The sequence below is a fragment of the Erinaceus europaeus genome, chromosome 16 (genome assembly GCF_950295315.1).
Source record: "Erinaceus europaeus chromosome 16, mEriEur2.1, whole genome shotgun sequence".
Classification (NCBI taxonomy): Eukaryota; Metazoa; Chordata; class Mammalia; order Eulipotyphla; family Erinaceidae; genus Erinaceus; species Erinaceus europaeus.
Window position 1 is genome coordinate 11,175,796 of NC_080177.1, and position 20,900 is coordinate 11,196,695.

The following is a 20,900-nucleotide window of genomic DNA, read 5'->3' on the forward strand; positions in this document are numbered from 1 at the left end:
TACTGGGGTTCGAACACTGCCTCATGCATGCACTGGAAGGTGTGTGTTCTACCAGGTGAAGGGTGTATAAAAGTGGGGGGGAGTGTGTAGAGTGAGAGTGCCAAGGTTGACCTGGCAGGTACCTGAGAGTCAGACTTCTGTATTCATGCCACAGTTGCTGGCATTCAGTTTCTGCAAACCTTTCAGCCCCATTCTGATCTAAATCCCATAATACATCTTCTGTTTCTGTTTCTCCTCAAGGTCCCCAAAGAGGTATGGAAGTGACTGTGCTGGCCGTTGTGTGAAGTACTACCAGGGGTTCTGGTCCACCTGTGACACATGGGGAGCTCTGAGCGGTGGGGATCCTGGGTAGGACGATGACAGGAGCAGGCCTGAACTGAGTCCTCAGCTCCAGAATCTCGGTGTGCCGTGAGAGCCCCACTTCCCTTCATGGTGTGCCCTTTCTCCCTTCCCAATGGAGACAACCCTCGACATGCCTCCACATACACACAGTCACATACACACATGCTGGGGGACCACTCTCTGGTGGGGTGGAAGAGTGACTCGCTCAGATCCCAGCCTCCTGCTTCCTGGGGGTCCCCTTTCCCAGCATGGAGCAGACCTGGACCTGACCAGAGGGTTCTGGTAAGTAGCCTGAGTCACAATTGAAGAAGGAAGAGGGGACAGGGATGGGAGCTCCAGGGGTAAGACCCTGGGAGTCAGGAGCAGGTAGGGACTGACTGTGGACTGGGTGGCCAGCCTGTCAGGAGGGAGCCCCTGAAGATGACTGTGGGCAAGACAGCACACCCCTCGCCAGTGGCTCAGGCCCTCCTGGCCCGTTTCTGTCTTCAGATGCATGGGAACAAGCAGCACCTGCAGAAGGACTTCTTCCTATACAACGCCTCCAAGGCCAGGAGCAGGACCTACATCAACATGCGGGAGGTGTCAGAGCGCTTCCGCCTGCCTCCCAGTGAGTACGTCATCGTGCCCTCCACCTATGAGCCCCACCAAGAGGGAGAATTCATCCTGCGTGTCTTCTCTGAAAAGAGGAACCTCTCTGAGTGAGTCCCAGCTTGGCTCTCCCCACCTGTCCTTTAAAATTCTACTGGAGGGTGGGCAGTGGTGCACCCAGTAAAGCCCACATATAACCATGCACATAGACCTGGGTTCAAGTCCCCATCCCTATCTGTAGGGGGAAGCTTTATGAATAGTGAAGCAATGCTGTAGGTCTCTCTCTCTCTCTTTCTTCTTTATATCCCTCTTCCTTCTTCATTTCTCTGTCTCTATATTAAGAAAAAAAATCCACATGGGCCATTCCAGCATGAGGAAGCTTGACCCATCACATGCAGGAATTATAGTGTCAAGCTGCCCCCATCCATCCATCCATTCAGCCAATCAAGTCATCCCAGAGACATTTACTGAGTAAATATCTGTGTTCCTGGATTCCAGACACTCTTCTAAGATTAAGCAGTGGATTAAATTTGAAAAAAGAAACCCTAGGGCTGGCACACCTATTACCAAGCACAAGGACCAGGGTTCGAACTGCCAGTCCCCACCTGCAGGGGGTCCACTTCATGAGCAGTGAAGCAGATCTGCAGGTATCTATATTTCTCTCCTTCTATCTCCCCATCCTCTCTCAGTTTCTCTCTATCCTAATTAAAATTAGGGAGAAAGAAAAAGGAAAAAAGAAAAAATGGCCACCAGGAGCAGTGGATTCATAGTGCTGGCATCAAACCCCAATAATAACCCTGGTGGAAATAAAATAAAATTATATATATCCCTGCCTTAACTAGCACAAGACAACAATGTCTAGAAAAGATACATACATACATACATACATACATACATACATACATATGCATACATATATATATATATGTATATGTAGAGTGTTAGGACTAGATCCATGATAAAGGGAAGAAATAAAGCAGGGAAGGTGGAGTCGGGTGGTAGCGCAGCGGGTTAAGCGCATGTGGTGCAAAGCGCAAGGATTGGCTTAAGGATTCCGGTTCAAGCCCCCAGCTCCCCACCTGCAGGGGAGTCACTTCACAGGCAGTGAAGCAGGTCTGCAGGTGTCTATCTTTCTCTCCCCCTCTCTGTCTTCCCCTCCTCTCTCCATTTCTCTCTGTCCTATCCAACAACAACGACATCAATAACTACATAAATAACTACAACAACAATAAAAAAAACAAGGGCAAGAAAAGGGAAAATAAGTAAATAAAAAGAAAAAAAATTTTTTAAAAGCAGAGAAGGTACTGGAACATGGAAAGTGTTGGGGCACCAAGGCCTTGCCATGCTGATCTTCACTCCTGAAAGGGGCACAAGGTCCATGGGTAGGTGGCTCGGTCACATTTTGGGGGTGCTCTAAGCAAAGCCATCAAGAACCTATATGTCTGGGGCTAGGTGGTGGTGCACCTGGTTGAGTGCACATATTATAATGTGCAAGGACCCAGGTTCAAGCCCCTGGTCTACACCTGCAGGGGGAAAGCTTTGCGAGTGGTGGAAGCAATGTTGCAGGTGCCTCTCTGTCTCTTTCTCTCTGTATCTCCCTCCCCCCTTCCCCCTTGATTTCTGGCTGTTTCTATCCAATAAATAGAGATAATAGAAAAAAGTAAAAAAAAAAAAAAAAAAAAAAGGAGCTGAGCGGTAGCACAGTGGGTTAAGCACACATGGCACAAAACACAAGGATCGGCATAAGGATCTCGGTTCGAGCAGGGGGGTCACTTCACAGGCGGTGAAGCAGGTCTGCAGGTATCTATGTTTCTCTCCTTCTTTCTGTCTTCCTCATCTCTCTCAATTTCTCTCCGTCCTATCCAACAACAGCAGCTATGACAATAATAACAACAACAACAAGGGCAATAAAATGTGGAAAATAGCCTCCAGGAGCATGGATTCATAGTGCAGGCACCGAGCCCAGCTATAACCCTGGAGGCAAAAAAAAAAAAAAACCTGTATGTTGGTTCTTGATTGCACTTGGCTACCGGGGCTGGCTTCTGGGGTGGAGGTGGGTGCTTGTTCCTGGCATCCTCTTGAGGCTAGCCTTGACTTCCTGGTCCCTCCTGCTTGTGTTCCTCTCAGGGATGTTGAAAACACCATCTCAGTGGACCGGCCAGTGGTGAGTGATTTGGTTCTTACCTGGGAGAAGGTCCACAGGGTCACCATTCCCCTTCCAGGCAAGGAGCCAGGATGGGGAAAGGGGAGAATGGGTACTGGCAGGAGAGGGTGGAAATGTGGATTGTACAGACCAGTTTCTCCATGTTATTGCAACTTCTGTTTGATATGACCAGGAGTAATGGGTCCTGTGGCAGTTCAATCAGCCCAGGGTCTGCAGGTATAGGAAGCAGCAACTAGATCAACTAGAGGGAGGGTCAAGATCAGGGGAAGAGATGGCATGGAGCATGACTAACTTTGCCACTGTGCTACCTCCCAGACCACCAGACTAACTTTGGATTAATGGGCTCTGAGTCAAAACCTGCCTCCATGATGTATTGCACCAAAGTAAAGGATTCTGGTGGGATGGGGGTAGGGGTGGGAGTTTCAGGTCCTGGAGCATGACAGTGGAGGAGGGCCTAGGCAGGGGGCGGGGTGAGTGTTTTGCAGAAAACTGAGAAATTTTACACATGTACTAACAACTATATTTACCATAAACCATTAATATGCCCCAATAATTTAAAAAAAATGTTTTGCATTATCTTTATTTATTTATTGGATAGAGTCAGTCAGAAATCAAGAGGGAAGGGGGTGACAGAGAGGAAGAGAGGGGAGCTGGGCGGTAGCACAGCAGGTTAAGTGCAGGTGGCACAAAGCGCAAGGACTGGCATAAGGATCCCAGTTCGAGCCCCCGGCTCCCCACCTGCAGGGGAGTCGCTTCACAGGCGGTGAAGCAGGTCTGCAGGTGTCTGTCTTTCTCTCCCCCTCTCTGTCTTCCCCTCCTCTCTCCATTTCTTTCTGTCCTATCCATCAACAACAAAAATAGCTACAACAATAAAACAACAAGGGCAATAAAAGGGAATAAATAAATATTTTTAAAAAGAGAGAGAGAGAAACACCTTGCAGCACTGCTTCACCACTTGCAAAGCTTTCCCCCTGCAGGTGAGGACCAGGGGCTCGAACCTGGGTCCTTGAGCACTGTAACTTGTGTGCTCAACCAGGTGCACCACCACCCATCCCCTACCCAATAATTTTTTTTAAAAGCCTGCCTCCACTCACCAACAGGGTGACCTGGAGGAATGACACAGCCCCTCAGAACCCACTCTGCAAAGCTTCAGTGTGGTTTGAGCCGCTGAGATCATGTCTGTGGAGTGTCTGGCACAGCACAGTAATGAGTCACGTGGTTGGCATCATCAGAGGTGCTGCTCACATGTGTGAGAAGGAAACCACTGGACCCTCAAAAGGTTTCTGAGGTGTAATATCATCCCTGGTTTCCAGGAAAGAATATGGAGGCTCATTGGGCGCTCAATAGCTCCCTAGAGCTCACAGAAGGAGAGGGCTGGAAGCCACATCCAGGTACTGTTCTGTGCCGGCCTCCATGCTGAGGCTCTGAGTCAGATGCACAGAGTCAGCCTTTGTCAGGGCTGTCCCCTGGTGTTGAGGAGCTGAGTGACTGCCTCAGCGTTGGCTTCTCATTAGTAAGCAGTGCTCGCTGTACTCTGTGGATCCAGGGAGGACAACAGATGCCCCACTAAACTGCCCTCTGGGTACTGACACTCGGGGTTCTTCTAACCTTAGCCCTCCTGTGCCTCCTTGTTGTTTTCGCCGGGCTGGCTTCATGGGCGGGTAACAGACAACCTGGGACTCATGGCTGGGTTGTACGCAGTATCTCTTTATTCATGTAGGACGCAGCACAATCTAAGCCGAGCTAAGCTAAACTAAAAACTACAAACAATCTTGTCCTTATAAATATACTAGCCCAATAGGGTGGGAACAGGATGCGACGCAGAGAGGGTGGAGAGAAAAGTGACTGGTGAAAATCAGGGTGTGACAAGGAGAGGGGGTGGAGCAGGCAAGAATTCTACCACTGAACCACCAATGCCCTGGAGGGAGGGTGGTGCTTGTTAACAGAGGTTATGTAACTAGAATACAGTGTTATGTAAATAGAATGCAGGGGGGATTAAACCAAATGAAACAGAAGGGGTTTTTAAAAGCAGAATTAGAAGCATACCAACACCTCCTGAGTGATCAGACATTGTGTTCAGTGTGCTTGGAGAATGGAGAGGAGGGGAGGGTATCATCAGGAGTTGCGGACTCAAAGGCTGATGGGCGCTGGCATGCCACGTAGCCTTCCTTTCTCAGTGGACACTTAGTTTCAGTGTTGGAGAGACAGCCAGAGGGGCAGTGGCCAGTGACCTGCAGGGTTGGACAGCAGGGCTCTCAGCTCCAGCAGGTCACAGCTGGCCGCCTGCCAGATCATCTCATCTTACAGAAGCAGCCCCAAGTCTTTATTGACACTCTTTTTTTTAAAAAAATGTTTTTTTATATTTATTTATTCCCATTTGTTGCCCTTATTTTATTACTGTTGTTATTATTGTTGTTGTTATTGATGTTGTTGTTGGATAGGACAGAGAAATGCAGAGAGATGGGGAAGACAGAGAGGGGGAGAGAAAGATAGACACCTGCAGACCTGCTTCACTGCCTGTGAAGGCCCCTGCAGATGGGGAGCTGGGGACTCAAACCAGGATCCTTACGTTGGTCGTTGTGCTTCATGCCACCTGCACTTAACCCGCTGCGCTACTGCCCGACTCCCTTGACACTCTTTATTAAATATTGTCTAGAAGAAGAAAAAAGACAAAATCCATTTTCAGGCCAGTACACGTGAACTTATTTATAGTGTCTTTTACAGCCCCTGACTCCATTAGACAATTCAGAATCTTAATCTGAAAACCCTTCTCCTGGGCCATGTCCAAAAACACAGCAGAGCAGAGCAACGAAGCCAGTGACCCTGAGCATGGGGAAACCTCCTCTCCCTTTAACACCTGGGGCTCTTTCAGCATCATGGACTCAGATTTCTGGGCCTGAGAGCTGCACCCCAAACTGAGGAACAGGTGCCAGGGAAGCTGAAAAGCATTGTTTTCTTGTCCTTTTCACTTATTCCACATTTAATGTTTCTTTTCCTTATGCAGAAAAAGAAAAAAGCTAAGGTGGGTGCAGAGGGTGAGTGGATGGAGTGCCCAGAATGTGTGTGTGTGCCCGTGCATGTATGTGCATGTATGTTCATGCACGTGAATCTGTGTGTATGTGTGCACATGAGTTCCTTTGCCCTCACCATCCCCACCTCCTTCCCAGAGCACTTGCCCCAGGAGCGCAATGATATCAAGGCCAGGCACTCCCCAATGTACTGGCCACAGATTAGCTCCAGCCTCACAACCCTGGACTATCACTACCCCCATTTTCAGAGAAAGAAAGGCCCAGACTAAGTAGCTCAGCTAAAGTCACACAGCCAGGAGATGACAGAACTAGCACCTGCAGGGGTCCGTGCTCTCAACTGCCATACCACGGGGCTCACATGAGAAGAGGGAGGGTCTGGCCAAGCCAAGAAATGGGCTTGATATGTAGAGTCCAGCAAAAACCAAAAGGAATGCCCTTCTTTCTTAGAAGTGGGCTGGCTGAGCTAAACAAGGCTTGATTCTCAGGGTGGGGCTGGGGGCAGGGAATGACAACGAGTTCTGTTGTTCAAGGACAGTGAGGGTTGTGTGAGGGCTTCCAAGGAGAAAGTGAGTCTTTGGGGTCTGTAGAACATTCCCCCCTCTGATCCCTTTTCCCCTGCCTGTTCCCCACTCCTCCTTTATTCTTGGGCTGCTGGGGGAGGCTAGGGAAATGACCACTAGAAAGGTTAAGCCACAACCAGGACGTTTACCCTGCTGAAGCTTGTTGTATACCATCCTTTTACGACAGTGGGCTGCACTCACGTCCTTGTAATTCACGGACTCTGAGGTGCTCTGCTGACTGTGTGTGTCCACAGGACGAAACACAATGGAGAGGCAGGATTTTGGGGCCTGCTGCAAGTCTCAGCTGGGGAAGCTGTTTCTTTAGCGGTCCCAGACAAAAAGCAAGAAAATGGGAATTGGAACTTAGAGGAGGCCGCTTTCATTCCCCACCGCTCTCAGCACTACAGCCTTGAGCCCACGCAGCCCAGCCCTCCTCTGGCGCCCCCTAGAGGTAGACAGCACCAAGCTGGGTTTGCATTGCTCTGCACCTGCACTCTGCCCCTTTCTGAATCCTTTTCTCTTGCATGAGCATGTCGAAAAAAGACTCCTTCTCCCAGCAGTGTCTTAAATGTCTTTGCGGGGGGTCGGGCGGTAGCGCAGTGGGTTAAGCGCACGTGGAGCAAAGCGCAAGGACCGTCATAAGGATCCCAGTTCGAGCCCCCGGCTCCCCACCTGCAGGGGAGTCGCTTCACAAACAGTGAAGCAGGTCTGCAGGTGTCTGTCTTTCTCTTCCCCTCTCTGTCCTCCCCTCCTCTCTCCATTTCTCTCTGTCCTATCCAACAACGAACGACATCAACAACAACAATAACCACACAAGGTTACAACAACAATGACAACAAAAGGAGGAAAAAATGGCCTCCAGGAGCGGTGGATTCATGGTGCAGGCACCGAGCCCCAGCAATAACCCTGGAGGCAACAAAAAAAAAATGTCCTTGCAGTTGCTCCCGTATCTCATTTGATCTCTACTAGAGGAGCAAAGCAGATTTTGTCACCCTCCTCGCCCCCAACACACACACACACACACACACACACACACACACACACACAATAATGCATGAGGAAATAGACTGGAGAGGGCACTCAAGGGAGGAGGGTATTCTGACCTCTCCCGCTGTCCATGCCACCAGCCTGGAGCTTTGTGAACGAGCCCTATCCTTCTCTGAGTTGCAGAGGCTCCGTGGAGGTGCCTCTGTAGTGGGGTTGGAGGTGTAATCGGGCGAGAAGAAAGAGCTTTGCCATTTTCATTAAGCCGAGAAGCTCTGTTTCTGTTGTCATCGTGTTGCTTGTTTTGTTTCGTCACCAGGGTTTTCACTGGGCCTTAGTGCCAGCATGACTCACCACACTCAGCAGCCATCTTTCCTTTTTTTTTCTTTCTTTTCTAATTTTTATTTGTTAGGACAGAAAGAAATTGAGAGGGAAAGGGGAAATAGGGAGAGGGAAAGATAGACACCTGCAGGCCTGCTTCACTGCTTGTGAAGTTTCCCCCTTGCAGTTACAGACTGGGGGCTGGGACGCAGGTCCTTGCTTGTGGTAGTGTGTGTGTTCAAACCAGGTGTGCCACCACTAAGTCCCTGAGAAGCTGTTTTTTTTTCCCCCTTTTGTTGCCCTTGTTATCATCATTGTTGTTATTACTGTTGTTGCTGTTGGATAGGACAGAGCGAAATGGAAAGAGGAGGGGAGAGAAAGATAGACACCTGCAGACCTGCTTCAACGCCTGTGAAGCGACTCCCCTGCAGGTGGGGAGCCAGGGGCTCAAACTGGGATCCTGCGGCCAATCTGTGCACTTTGTGCCATGTGCACTCAGCCCTTTGCGCCACTGCCCAGCTCCCTGAGAGAAGCTCTGTTTTTAAGGCTTTTAAGACAGCTGGTTTCTGGGGGAATTCAACCTGAACAGTGTTACCATTTGGAAAGAAAAATAAGTGTGCAGTCTTTGAACATGGCTATACCCACACACCTTAGCATTCTGAGCATGTTGGATGTGCTGCCTGCTTTGTTCGCCTCCGGCAGGTGGAGAGTCCAAAGACGCCCAGCATCCCTCCCCAGTCACACAGCTTGTTGGTGATGGAGGCAGAGCTGGAACCGAGGGCCAGGGCCTCCTGTGCTTTCCCTCTTCCCCAACAAAGCTGCCCCAGGAGGAGGCTGCCTCTGTGCTCCCACTCAGCCTGTAATCTTTGTTTCCTTCCAAACCCTCCCCCAACTCCCTCCCTCTCTCCAGCCCATCATCTTCGTTTCGGACAGAGCAAACAGCAACAAGGAGCTGGGTGTGGACCAGGAATCAGAGGAGGGCAAAGACAAAACAAGTCCTGATAAGCAAGAGAAATCCCCACAGGTCTCTGCGCATGTGGCATGCACAGGGCTTCAGCACACAGGCAGGACTTGGGGCTGGGGTGTTCACAGAGCCGGGTGTCCCTATAACCCCTACTGGTTTGCATTCGTCCCATTTTTCTCACCGATTTCCCTTAAGTTAGGGGTGCTGCTTGGGTAGATATTGGGACACTAGCTATGACATCAAGGAGGGTGGCAGAGCATGTTCCTGTTCCCTTGTGTCACTGACAACGGAGGAGGGAGGCTTGGCAATAACATACCAATGTCACCATGCACAGGCACCTGGGTTCAAGTCCCCAGTCACCACCTACAGAGAAGCTTCACTTCTTGTGAAGCCATGCTACAGGTGTCTCTATTTCTCTTCCCTTCTCTAACTCCCTTCCCCCTCTCAACTTCTGTCTTATCATATAAAAGAGAAAAAAAACAAAGAGGAGGGGGTCGGGCGGTGGCGCAGTGGGTTAAGCGCATGTGGCGCAAAGCGCAGGGACCGGTGTAAGGATCCCGGTTCGAGCCCCCGGCTCCCCACCTGCATGGGAGTCGCTTCACAGGCGGTGAAGCAGGTCTGCAGGTGTCTATCTTTCTCTCCCCTTCTCTGTCTTCCCCTCCTCTCTCCATTTCTCTCTGTCCTATCCAACAACGAATTGCGTCAACAAGGGCAATAATAATAACCACAACGAAGCTACAACAAGGGCAACAAAAGGGGGGGAAAAAATGGCCTCCAGAAGCGGTGGATTCATGGTGCAGGCACCGAGCCCAGCAATAACCCTGGAGGAGGATTAAAAAAAAAAAAAAAAAAAAAGAGGAAAAAATGGCTACCAGAAACAGTAGAGTCAGAGTACAGGTACAGAGCCTCTGCTATAAACCCTGGTGGCAATGGTGACATTAAAAAAGAATATCAAAAAAAAAAAAAAAGTAAAATAAAATAAATTATAGCAGCAGAGGGTCATCAAGAGAGCTCACTGGGAGGACGCCTGGCTTGCCACACACGTGACCCAGGTTTGAGCCCACAGGATAGAAGGAAGCTTCTGTGATGTGTTGTCTCTCTCTTTCTTTCTCTGTCTCTATCTGAAAATCTGCCCAGATCGGTAAATTATGCATGTGCAAGATGCAGGGATGTGAAATAATGCCAGTAATAATAGTAGTGGTGGTGGTGGTGGTGGTGGTGGTGGTGGTGGTGGTGGTGGTGGTGGTGGTAGCAGCAACAGGAAATGGAAGTTGTCCTCAGAAATGAAGTCCTTCAGAGCTCAGGGGAGGATGTTAAGAGTGGAGTGGGGAGGGGAGTCAGGTGTAGGTGTAGTCAGGGGAGTCAGGTGGGTAGCACAGTGGGTTAAGCGCAGGTGGCACAAAGCACAAGGACCAGCATAAGGATCCCGGTTCAAACCCCCCAGCTCCCCACCTGCAGGGGAGTCGCTTCACAAGCGGTGAAGCAGGTCTACAGGTGTCTTTCTCTCCCCCTCTCTGTCTTCCCCTCCTCTCTCCATTTTCTCTCTGTCCTATCCAACAACATCAGTAACAACAATAATAACTACAACAATAAGGCAACAAAAGGGAATAAATATTTTTTAAAACTTATAGTGGAGTGGGGAGGGGTGGTCATATAAGTTTCAGTGAGCGAGGGGGTAAGACAAAACTCCACAGACAAGCCCAAGGCCACCTCCTTTCCTGAGATGCTCACACAGTGGAATGGGGAGAGCGTCTGAGGACATTTGATGACTGAGGTGGCTAAAAGTATCCAACAGACTTTCCCCTTTGGCCTGCTACAGCTCAGTTACTTGGGATCCTCAGGCCCAAACAGAGAAGGCTTTATTAACCTGGGGTGGGGTGGGGTGGGGTGGGGTGGGAAGAGACCTCGAGGTGGGGGAGGCTGTCTGCATGTCTTTGTGGCTGGAATGTCTGGGTTCCACTAAGTCCACTGAGGAGGAAGAGCAGGGCCTAGCTCTGGTTCTGCCGCCACCTGAGGCTGTTTTGGACCCTCTGGCTCCCTTGGCCCAGGAGGAACTTCCCCCTGGGTCTCCCTGAACCCCATGAACCTGTCCCCGCTTTGTGCTTCACAGCCACGGCCCAGCAACAGTGACCACGAGAGTGAGGAACAACAGCAGTTCCGGAACATTTTCAGGCAGATAGCCGGCGACGTGAGTACCTCCTGGCCCCTGGCCCACACAGAGTACACTCCTGGGTTCATGCTCAAGTTGCAATGAGCATATTATTACTATTATAATTTTATTTATTCTTTACCAGAGCACTGCTCAGTTCTGGCTTATGGTGGAGTGGGGGACTGAACCTGGGACTTTGGAGCATCAGTCATAAGAGTCTCTTTGCATAACCATTATGCTATCTATCCCAGCCCAGTAAGCATATTATTATTCATAAGAGGTCGGGAGGTGACTCAGTGGTAGAGCACAGGACTTGCAAGCATTAATTCCCAAGTTTGACCTTTGCTACCACGTGTCATAGCAATGCTCTGGTTCTTTCGTTAATAAATCTTTGGGTGGGGGGTGTACTAGGAAGTGGCTCACCCAGTAGAGCACACATATCACAATGCACAAGGACCCAGGTTCAAGCCACCGGTTGCCTACTTGTAGGCAAGAATCTTCATGAGTGTTGGAGCCATGCTGCAGGTGCCTGTCCTCTCCCTCGCTGCCCCTCCCCACAAAAAATCTTTCATCTCCTATTTGAAAATATGGCCACCAGGAGCAATGGAGTTGCCATAAAGGCACCAAGCCCCAGTGATAACACTAGTATCAAAATTAATTAATATTAAAGAGAGAAAGTGGCCCAGGGGGTGTTGCACATGGGACTTTGCATGAGGTCTTGAGTTCAATCCCTGGCATCACTTGCACCAGAATGATGCTGATTCTCTCAAAAACAAATAAATCTTTTTTAAAAAGTAAGTAAAATTGGGCAGGGGTAGATAGCATAATGCTTATGCAAACAGACTGTCATGCCTGAGGCTTCGAAGTCCCAGGTTCAATCCCCTGCACCAACATAAACCAGAGCTGATCAGTGCTCTTGTAGGAAAAAAAAAAAAAAAAGTAAGTAAAATAAAGAGAAAAAGGGTCGTTTTTGGCTGTTGGTGGAATCAGGCATGTATATACATGTGTAGCACAGAAAGCCATAAGTCAGTCTTCCAAGTCCTATATTTTACTTTAATCTCAGAAACAGAGAGCAAGGGAGAGACACCATAGCACTGCTCCACCACCCCTGGAGGTCCCCATGGTGCCGTGGTGCTCCCATGTTGTCCCAGGGTTTGAACATGAGATTTCTGGCATCATGAAGCAGACACTCTGCTAGAAGAGCTATCTGCAACCTCTTGGAGTTTTTAGACTGACCCACCCAGGGGGTGGCTCAGAGGTCTTTTGTCCCAGAGATGCCTCTAGAAGTCTGGACAGCTGAGGGCATGGTGCCCATCTTCCCCACAAAAACCCCAGCTTCCCTGCAGCAGAGGGTGCTGACAGGCCCTTCAAAAGCGCCGGCAGCTGGGCATCTGTGTTGCAAACCCATCAGCTGCCGGGCTCTGGAACATGACTCTCCTTCCTCTTCAGGACATGGAGATCTGTGCTGATGAGCTCAAGAATATCCTTAACACAGTCGTCAACAAACGTGAGTGTCTCAGAGTGGGTAAGACGGGGGACTGACCTCCCCCCTGAAAGTCACCCCTCACTCTTCTCTGTGCCTCTCAGACAAGGACCTGAAGACGCAGGGGTTCACACTTGAGTCCTGTCGTAGCATGATTGCGCTCATGGACGTATCCTTCTGCCACTGCTTCCCACCCACCCATCAGCCACCACACTGTGTACTGTGAGAGGTGTTCCAGTCAGGCAGGACAATTCAAATATGTGCACAGGAAAAGACTTTCAGGGGTGCAGAAGGGCCTGGTTGCTGATCTAAAGGGGGAGAGGGTGGATATGGGGAAGGTCACTGGGTTGGAATCTTTCCTCAGGCCTGGGATTCTGAGGGGCGCTGACCAAACAGAAGTGATCCTGAGAGGACAGGCTCCCTGAGTTATAGAGAAAGGCTGGCTGGCTGGCTGACTGACTGTGGAGGATTAGATACCAGGACAGGCCAGTAAGATTTCCCAGGGCAGTCTTTCTGTGGAAGCATCTTTCCAGCAAAGCAGCCCCACCTCCTTCCCAGTTCTGGGAGTCAGGGGCGAGGGGGTGCTTTGCTCTGTGCTCTGTGGCCCTGACCTTCCTCCAGACAGATGGTTCTGGAAGGCTGAACCTACAAGAGTTCCATCACCTCTGGAAGAAGATCAAGGCCTGGCAGGTTGGATGAGAACAGTGTGGGGGAGTGAGTGAAGATGGGGTGGGTTTATCCACTTAAGCAGGTGACCTCTGTCCTCCAATGTCCTACTTCCCAGAAAATCTTCAAACACTATGACACCGACCACTCTGGCACCATCAACAGCTATGAGATGCGGAACGCAGTCAATGATGCAGGTGCTGGGAAAGAAAGGGGATGGCCCAGGGTGAGGGTTAGACTCGGGGGGAAGGAAGAATGGGACCCTCCTGGAGAAAGAGGTTCTCATCTTCCTTCCCAGGCCGTAAAGGGCCAGAAGCTGGGGGACTAGAAGGCAGGCTCAGAGAACCACAACTCTTCTCACACGCTCCCAACAGGATTCCACCTCAACAACCAGCTCTATGACATCATCACTATGCGGTACGCGGACAAGAACATGAACATCGACTTCGACAGCTTCATTTGCTGCTTTGTCAGGCTGGAGGGCATGTTCAGTAAGTGCCGGCCACCCTACTGCTCTCGTGGCCTTCTAGCGGCAAACCCAACCTGATCGTTTTCTCAACTGCTTTATCCACACTGGGCAAAGGGGAAAGCTCAGAATGGGCTGGAAAAGGAAGGGGTCTTGGTGACCTGTCTGGCGGGGTTTTATGCTGAAAGATAGCAGCTCATAAGAGGGGCTACAGGGAGTGAGGGAGACAGCATAATGATTATACAGACTCTCATGTCTGAGGCTCCCACATGCCAGGTTCAATCCCCCACACCACCATAAGCCAGAGCTGAGCAGTGCTCTGGACAGAGAGAAGCTACAGGGAGGTCAGGTGGTGGTATACCCAGTTAAGTGCATGTTACCATATAAAGGGAGCCTCCACTCCCCACCAGAAGAGGGGAAGCTTCACAAGCAGTGAAGAGGGTCTGTCTATGGGTCTCTCCCTTCCTATTTCCCCTCCCCCTCTCAATTTCTCTGTCCTATGCAAACAAGTAGAAAGAAGGAAAAAGGAAAAATGGTGCCAGCACCAAGCCCCACTAATAACCCTGATGGCAAAAAAAAAAAAAAAAAAAAAAAACAGAACGGCTGGGAGATAGCCCCCCTGCAGAGCACTCTTTTTTATTTTTACATGTGAGGACCCGGGGGTCACACGGGGGTGTGATGGAGGTGTGGTGGTCTCTCCTTCTATCACTCACTCACCCCCACCTGAAATTAAAAAGGGGGAAAATCAGTCTGTGGTGGGGATGAGGCTATAACTGGCCTCTGGTCTGTTGTTGTTGTTTTTTTTTTTTTTTTCAAAGATTTTACTTATCAATGAGAAAGATAGGAGAGAAAGAACCAGACATCACTACTCTGGTACATGTGCTGCTGGGGACTGAACTCAGGACCTCATGCTTGAGAGTCCAATGCCCTATCCAGTGCACCACCTCCTGGACCAGGTCTGTGCTTTCTTCCATACAGGAGCTTTCAATGCGTTTGACAAGGATGGAGACGGGATCATCAAGCTCAGTGTTCTAGAGGTAACGCCTAGAAGAGGCTGCACCTTCACAGTCACAGCGGGGGCCAGTTAGTGAGACAGGCTGAACCTGCCTCACAGTTCACTTCCAGATGGTGGTGGGGATGGGCTAGGAAAGAAACAGGGGAGCGTGGGAGGAAGCATCACAGAAAATGACTTTATGCTGGAAAACTTGAACCTTTCCAGGGATACCTGGGAGAAAAGCTGCAGAGATCGCAGCTTTAAAAAAACAACAACAAAAACAAACACCTGAAGTCTGTTCTGTCAGAGTGGCTCGTTTCCCCCGACTCTGGAAGGCCCCTAAGTTCAGGAGTTTTTCCCCCCTTACTTGCATTCTGTCTGACCTTGGGACTTCCTCTTTCAGTGGCTACAGCTCACCATGTATGCCTGAACCACGCCGGCCTCACCCACGCCCAGGCAGGAGACGCAGGATTTCCAAGTCACCCAACTAGCTAGAGCCATTTACCTCAAAGGAAGCAGCAACTGTCCCTCACTGGGCTTCTAGTGCCGCTCCCTCCTTCCTCTACTTCACTCTTCATCCAACCTCAGGGCATCTGTCCATCTGACATGGCAGTTCAACCTAACTTTGAGTTAAGGAATTAGGGAAGGAGAACAACTTAGTCCCTCTGCCTCAGGGAGGCTGGGGCTCTGTCTTGCCTCAGCTAGTGGAAGCCCAGCTGAGAGCTTCTGCCAGAATCTCAGCAGCTTTGGTGCTGAAGAAAACGCTCTCCCCTTCAGCTTGCCCTACATGTTCCCAGAAGCATTTACCAGTAGCAGCCAGTATTTCCTGTGCTGGACCCCTCAGCACATTTATGCTCTCCAAGCAGCAAACAGTAAGCACACCAGCATTTGATTCTGCCTGATTACTTCAGGATGGGCCTGTTCCGGGTTACAGTAGCTCAATGGAAAAGAACTGGACACTTTGGATTGTCTGACTCCTAAGTTTGGCTACATTCTGAAACCAAAAAAATTGTTGACCTGAATAAAGGCATGTGTATGTTTGGTTCAATTGTGTTTTGTTTCTTCAGTTAGAATGTAGCTACAGCGAAGACTGAATGGCTTCCAAACATACTGGGTTGTTGAAAAAGTCGTGATATGTTTTTTCCAGGGTTCTCACTGGGGCTGGGTGCCAGCACTATGAATCCCCTGCTCCTGGCAGCCATTTATTCCCTTTTATTGGCTAGGAAAGAGAGAAAGAGAGGAGAGGGAGATACATACTTAATAGACCTTATATGCCACTTTGAAGTGTCCATCCTGCAGGTGAGGAGCCGGGGGCTCAAACCCAGATCCTTGCATGGGTCCTGGCACTTAGTACAATATGTGCTTAACCAGGTATGCCACTGCCTGGGTGCCCATGACATTTTTTTTCCATAACATTTCTCTATGCAAAAATGTGTTGTAACGTTTCTGACAATCCATCCAATATTTACCATCACCTCCAGAGAACCCAAGTTTCAGAAAAGAACAAAAAACACAAAACAGAACCACTTTAATCATGTTATTTCCTGAGCATAAGAATTACTCAGCTGTGGTCCGGAAGATGGCGCAGTGATAAGGCTTTGGACTCTCAAGCACGAGGTCCTGAGTTCGATCCCCAGCAGCACATGTGCCAGAGTGATGTCTGGTTCTTTCTCTCTTCTCCTATCTTTCTCATTAAATAAAATCTTTTTAAAAAAATTACTCAGCTGACTCTCCTCAAAAGTAAATGTGTTCCTTCAAAAGGTTCCTTCAGAAGGACCAGTTACCATAGTGTAATGGAGCTGAGTTGGAGTTTGTTTTTTGGTTTTTTTTTTTTTTTTGCCTCCAGGGTTATTGCTGGGGCTCAGTGCCTGCACCGTGAATCCACTGCTACTGGAGGCTATTTTTCCCCCTTTTGTTGCCCTTGTTTTAGCCTTGTTGTGGTTATTATTGTTGATGTTGTTGTTGGATAGGACAGAAATCGAGAGAGGGAGACAGAGAGGGGGAAGAGAAAGACACCTGCAGACCTGCTTCACCGCCTGTGAAGTGACTTCCCTGCAGGTGGGGAGCCGGGGGCTCAAACTGGAATCCTTACGCCGCCGGTCCTTGTGCTTTGTGCTACATGCACTTAATCTGCTGCACTACCGCCCGATTCCCGAGTTGGAGTTTTTAATTCTAGTTCTTCCACAGTAACTGATCTATTCAGCCTTCAACCCTTAGATGTAGCCGCTCTTTGCAAAATTTATCCCAACCGTGGACTAAGTGAGGCACATCCTACTACTTGTAGTAACTAACTTTTCCTTCTTGCTCTGACAATATGGAAAAGGAGTTGGTTATAAATATGCAGAAAAGGCAACAAACAGTCCATAAAAGTAGTTTATTTTCCTCTTGCATTTGCTTTATGTCTTGTTTTACAAAGTTATGAAGTTCACAGCTTTATTCCAAAATGTAAGAAGGCTGAGCTATTTGCTTATAAACATTTCTCAGTCAGGTGTCACCTGCTTTCATTCTTTAAATCCAGCCAACATTTTTTTAAAAAAATTAGATATAAAGGTACTAGAGCAGCTCTAGGGCATAAAGTTCTCTTAAGCAGGAGAAAGATCTTCAACAGCCTTGACTCCTTGGCCACCTCTTCCCCCAATTCAGTTGGACAACTATCTTCAATTTTTAATTCAGAGCAAATCTGGGTGCAAAACTAGGTGCCCTGTGATGGACCCAACAGGACCACTTACTATAGTGGGATGTTGAGAAGAGGTTAGAGGTTCCTATCCAGTCAAATCACTATTTGACCACTGTGGCAGGTATGGCATTCCAAACAGTTCTAGGAGCTCTTTTCTAGGTAACAGGGACAAAATTTACAAGTAAGCATACACGAACCACAGCTCCTTGAGAAACCAGAGGGTGTGTGCTATTCCAATTCCACTACATACGTTGGTCTTCCCTTCACAATGAATCTTCCATCAAATTACCGCACCATTTGACTAAGTGTCGTACACTTTACTTGCTCCCACAAAACCATCCATACACCTAATCACTAAAGATGTTCACTCTATCATCTGCTCCCCCACCACCACCCTCCAAAAAAATCCCAAACTCTTCATTAAGCAAATAATTACTTCAACAGCAATAACATTGCCTTTAAGTTACAGGGAGGTTGGGATCTAAATAATTAACTGCCAACTCTTGGGATAATTTTGCCCACAAAAATACAGCTTTGCAGCAGTGACTTTCTCTCAGATTCAAGTGCCATTAGGTCAAGATAACCCTTTTGCTCCTAGAATTGTATTTGCATTATGTTTAACTGCTTTACAACTGAGTGTGCCAAAATAGATTCTGAACCTGACTGAAAACCTTGGATTTAAAAGTGAAATCAGATATTTTATCAGAGCTGTCATTAAAACACTAGTAGGCATACAGGATCAGACTCTGTCTGTGGTTTTCTTGACTCCTAGTCTTTAGAAGTAGGCACCAGCAATTAAAAATAACATTCTAAAAATGGCTTTCAACAACTTACATAAGCTGACAAAACCCAACTCATTACTAGTAACTGTTTCCTTCCTTCACCCAGTCCTACATGTCAGAATCAATGCAAATGCCTAGACCACAGCTCTTCTCTGAGGAAAAACAAGAACTAGAATGAGTCACGACACTGTAGAAGACTTTAACAGAAAGTTTAAAAGTTTTATATAATTTTCAAGATACTTAACCACAACCAGTCAAGGTGCTTGTGGTGTCTCTGTTTCTAGACAGAGGACTGAACAGTGCAATTACGATAATACACTAGACTGATGTTAAGCGGTTTTTATATATTCTTGAGTTAAAAGATTTTATACTGTCACTGTTTCAAAAACAATGTATGTGAAATGAGGGAAAACACTGCTAGGTGCCCATGAGCTCGTGATTGCGCGCGCGCGCGCACACACACACACACACACACACACACACACACACACACACACACTTGTGCATGCACACACAAAGGCAGACTGAGCATAGTTCTACCAAAACTAAACCCAAATCAATTCTGATTCTACCAATCTGTCCATACTTTCAAAGGTTCCCCAAGAGTGTCCTGCACTTCACATCCCCCCTTCCTGCTTTACAAAGGCTCTGTCACCATCATCTTTTCAGACATGTCCTCGGGCCAGACAGAAGGTCACATCAGCAACAAAGCATGTGAGACTTTCTTAAATGCACAGCCCAGCCAACCTGAAAACGTGGCTCCCTTACAGTCCAGAGAAAAATGCCAGGTTTAGAAACCAACTCAAATGTTCTTTCCTGGGAAATCATCATTCCTAAACCCACAGAACAATCCAACATCTCTGGAAGCTTACAGGAAATGGAGGTGATAGGTGGGGCAAAAGCTCCTCCAGCTCACAAGGAAACAATGGATGCGCACTGTGCAGTAGACCCTCTTTGTCCTCTCTCAAGTATCACACAGATCTCAACAATGTGTCCCACCAAGGGTCTTCCCATTTACAAGCACAGAAGTAAGCTGTTTGCAAAGCTCTATGTTAGTTCTTAACATCTGTGGATGAATCCAGTTAAGACCCCAGTGACAGAGTCTTTCCTGGAAAAAAAGTCTTGCACACAGTTTCAGTAGGTTCACAGAGCCTACTGGAACTTATCCATAACCCCCAGTGATGTCCTCCCGCCCCAAAGTTCGTGTAAAAACATGAGTAGATGCCCATGAACCAAGAGGAGAGGAGAGATCAGCCTAGCTGCTCTGTGATCCTCCTCTGTGATCACCTTCCTAAGCTGGATGTGTGGCACTGGGTTCTTCTGTCTCACTCAAAAGTCAGAGTGTCCAGAAACCAGAATGCAGCATTTCTACAGCTCAAGAGCCCAGAGAAAACCCCAGTGCAAAGCAGTCTCCTTAAGGCTTTGCCAATTTGGTTGTTTTCAATGGACAGGTGAAGTCTATCTTCAACAAGCTGTACTTACCTCTTCTTTCCCAGCGAGTGGAGAACTGAAGGCCAAGAGATAAGTTTCAGAAACCAGTTTCTAAGACTATCTGAGCCCCCACCCCCAAAAAAACTTTCAGGCATTTTTTTCCTAAACCCCCCCCCCCCCCAGTCTTAGATGCTGTAGATGGATGGGAAGCACCCTGTGAGCCAAGAAGTACTTGGTGGCTGTCCTCAGGCTAGGTACAGCTGGACAGTGGGTGCGACAGAAGTTGACAGTGGAGAAAACTATTAATGGGTCTCAAACCCGCTGCAGGCCTGGAGAGTCAGAAGGGAGATAAAAGTGACACCTCCACTTTGGTCTGACAACACCAGCAGCAGTGAGTGCTCAGTCAGGTCTTAGTAAGTTTGTAAATGAGCTTAAGATCTGTGCACAGTGAACTGAGCGTGGTGGCAAGACCTACAGAGAGGGTCACGAGGAAGTTCGGTCTGGAAGGACTTGTCACTGTGTGATTTGCTGTCTGAATTCCTAAAACACAGCAGAGCAGTCATTCTGTCAAAAATCTACTGCGTCCCGCTAGCCACTGAAAGGCAGCTCTGTCCGTCTACAAAAGCACAAGAATTTTGAAACACACTGAACATCTGCTACCAATTTAAATATCCAATTATTACAGCTAGAGAAATTTAAACTAATCTTGAACATGTATCACTTGAATACATTGGTATTTAAAGGTCCTACTAGAGGTTTAAACCACTGTAAGAGCACAAATGGAAAACCACAAACTCATTTTTTAATATGCATATGGTTAGAGTCAAACTGGATAACCAATTACAATTTGTATCTTTAATAAACAGCTGGAGAACACTAATAGCAAAAAATTATTCTATGCCATGCCACCCCAGAGAAGTGTGGTTTCTTAAAATGTTTTAGTGTGACAAACCTCCACAAAAATCAAAGTGTAATTTCCTTATACCATAGAGCTGCCCAGGCTTATGTTAGTGGTAAGCCTGGCTGGTAGCAACTTTCTCCTTCCTAGTTTCCCTTGGGAAGGGTGGAGAGTATGGCCGTGTGAAGGGCCAGTGTGAAATTAGTTCAAGTAATGACTTCCCAACATGGGAGGCAAAAAAACCAAAACTTCATGAATCGGTTTTGCTATCTTCTTCAGCATGTTGTTCAATGTGTCCTGTAGCATCCTGGAAATAAACAGAAAGGGCCTATGAGAGCAATGCTAATGGTAAGGCAAGAGAAAGTCAAGAAAGGCTTCATGGGAATGTGTTAATAAGCAAAA

The 20,900-nt window shown here is 48.2% G+C and overlaps 2 protein-coding genes across 8 annotated transcripts in view; one reads left to right on the plus strand and one right to left on the minus strand.

Annotated features, from left to right (window-relative positions):
• The window catches only part of CAPN3 (calpain 3), a 57,977-nt gene extending 42,219 nt beyond the window's left edge, over positions 1-15,758 (plus strand). For 2 of the 7 annotated variants that reach the window (XM_060174462.1, XM_007533580.3), the window contains 13 exons: positions 241-252; positions 832-1,040; positions 3,058-3,094; positions 6,099-6,116; positions 8,899-9,012; positions 11,063-11,140; positions 12,551-12,608; positions 12,689-12,753; positions 13,206-13,274; positions 13,369-13,447; positions 13,625-13,741; positions 14,695-14,753; positions 15,114-15,758. In XM_060174462.1, the coding sequence (XP_060030445.1) occupies positions 241-252; positions 832-1,040; positions 3,058-3,094; positions 6,099-6,116; positions 8,899-9,012; positions 11,063-11,140; positions 12,551-12,608; positions 12,689-12,753; positions 13,206-13,274; positions 13,369-13,447; positions 13,625-13,741; positions 14,695-14,753; positions 15,114-15,140 (942 nt within the window). In that variant the 3' untranslated portion in view covers positions 15,141-15,758. The remainder of the gene's footprint in view (positions 1-240; positions 253-831; positions 1,041-3,057; positions 3,095-6,098; positions 6,117-8,898; positions 9,013-11,062; positions 11,141-12,550; positions 12,609-12,688; positions 12,754-13,205; positions 13,275-13,368; positions 13,448-13,624; positions 13,742-14,694; positions 14,754-15,113) is intronic. The other 5 variants (XM_060174463.1, XM_060174460.1, XM_007533602.3 and 2 more) reach the window with 3 other exon arrangements.
• Positions 15,759-17,070: 1,312 nt separating this feature from the next.
• The window catches only part of ZNF106 (zinc finger protein 106), an 80,208-nt gene continuing 76,378 nt past the window's right edge, over positions 17,071-20,900 (minus strand). The window contains exon 22 of the mRNA XM_007533560.3: positions 17,071-20,805. Coding sequence (XP_007533622.1) covers positions 20,749-20,805 — 57 coding nt within the window. The 3' untranslated portion in view covers positions 17,071-20,748. The remainder of the gene's footprint in view (positions 20,806-20,900) is intronic.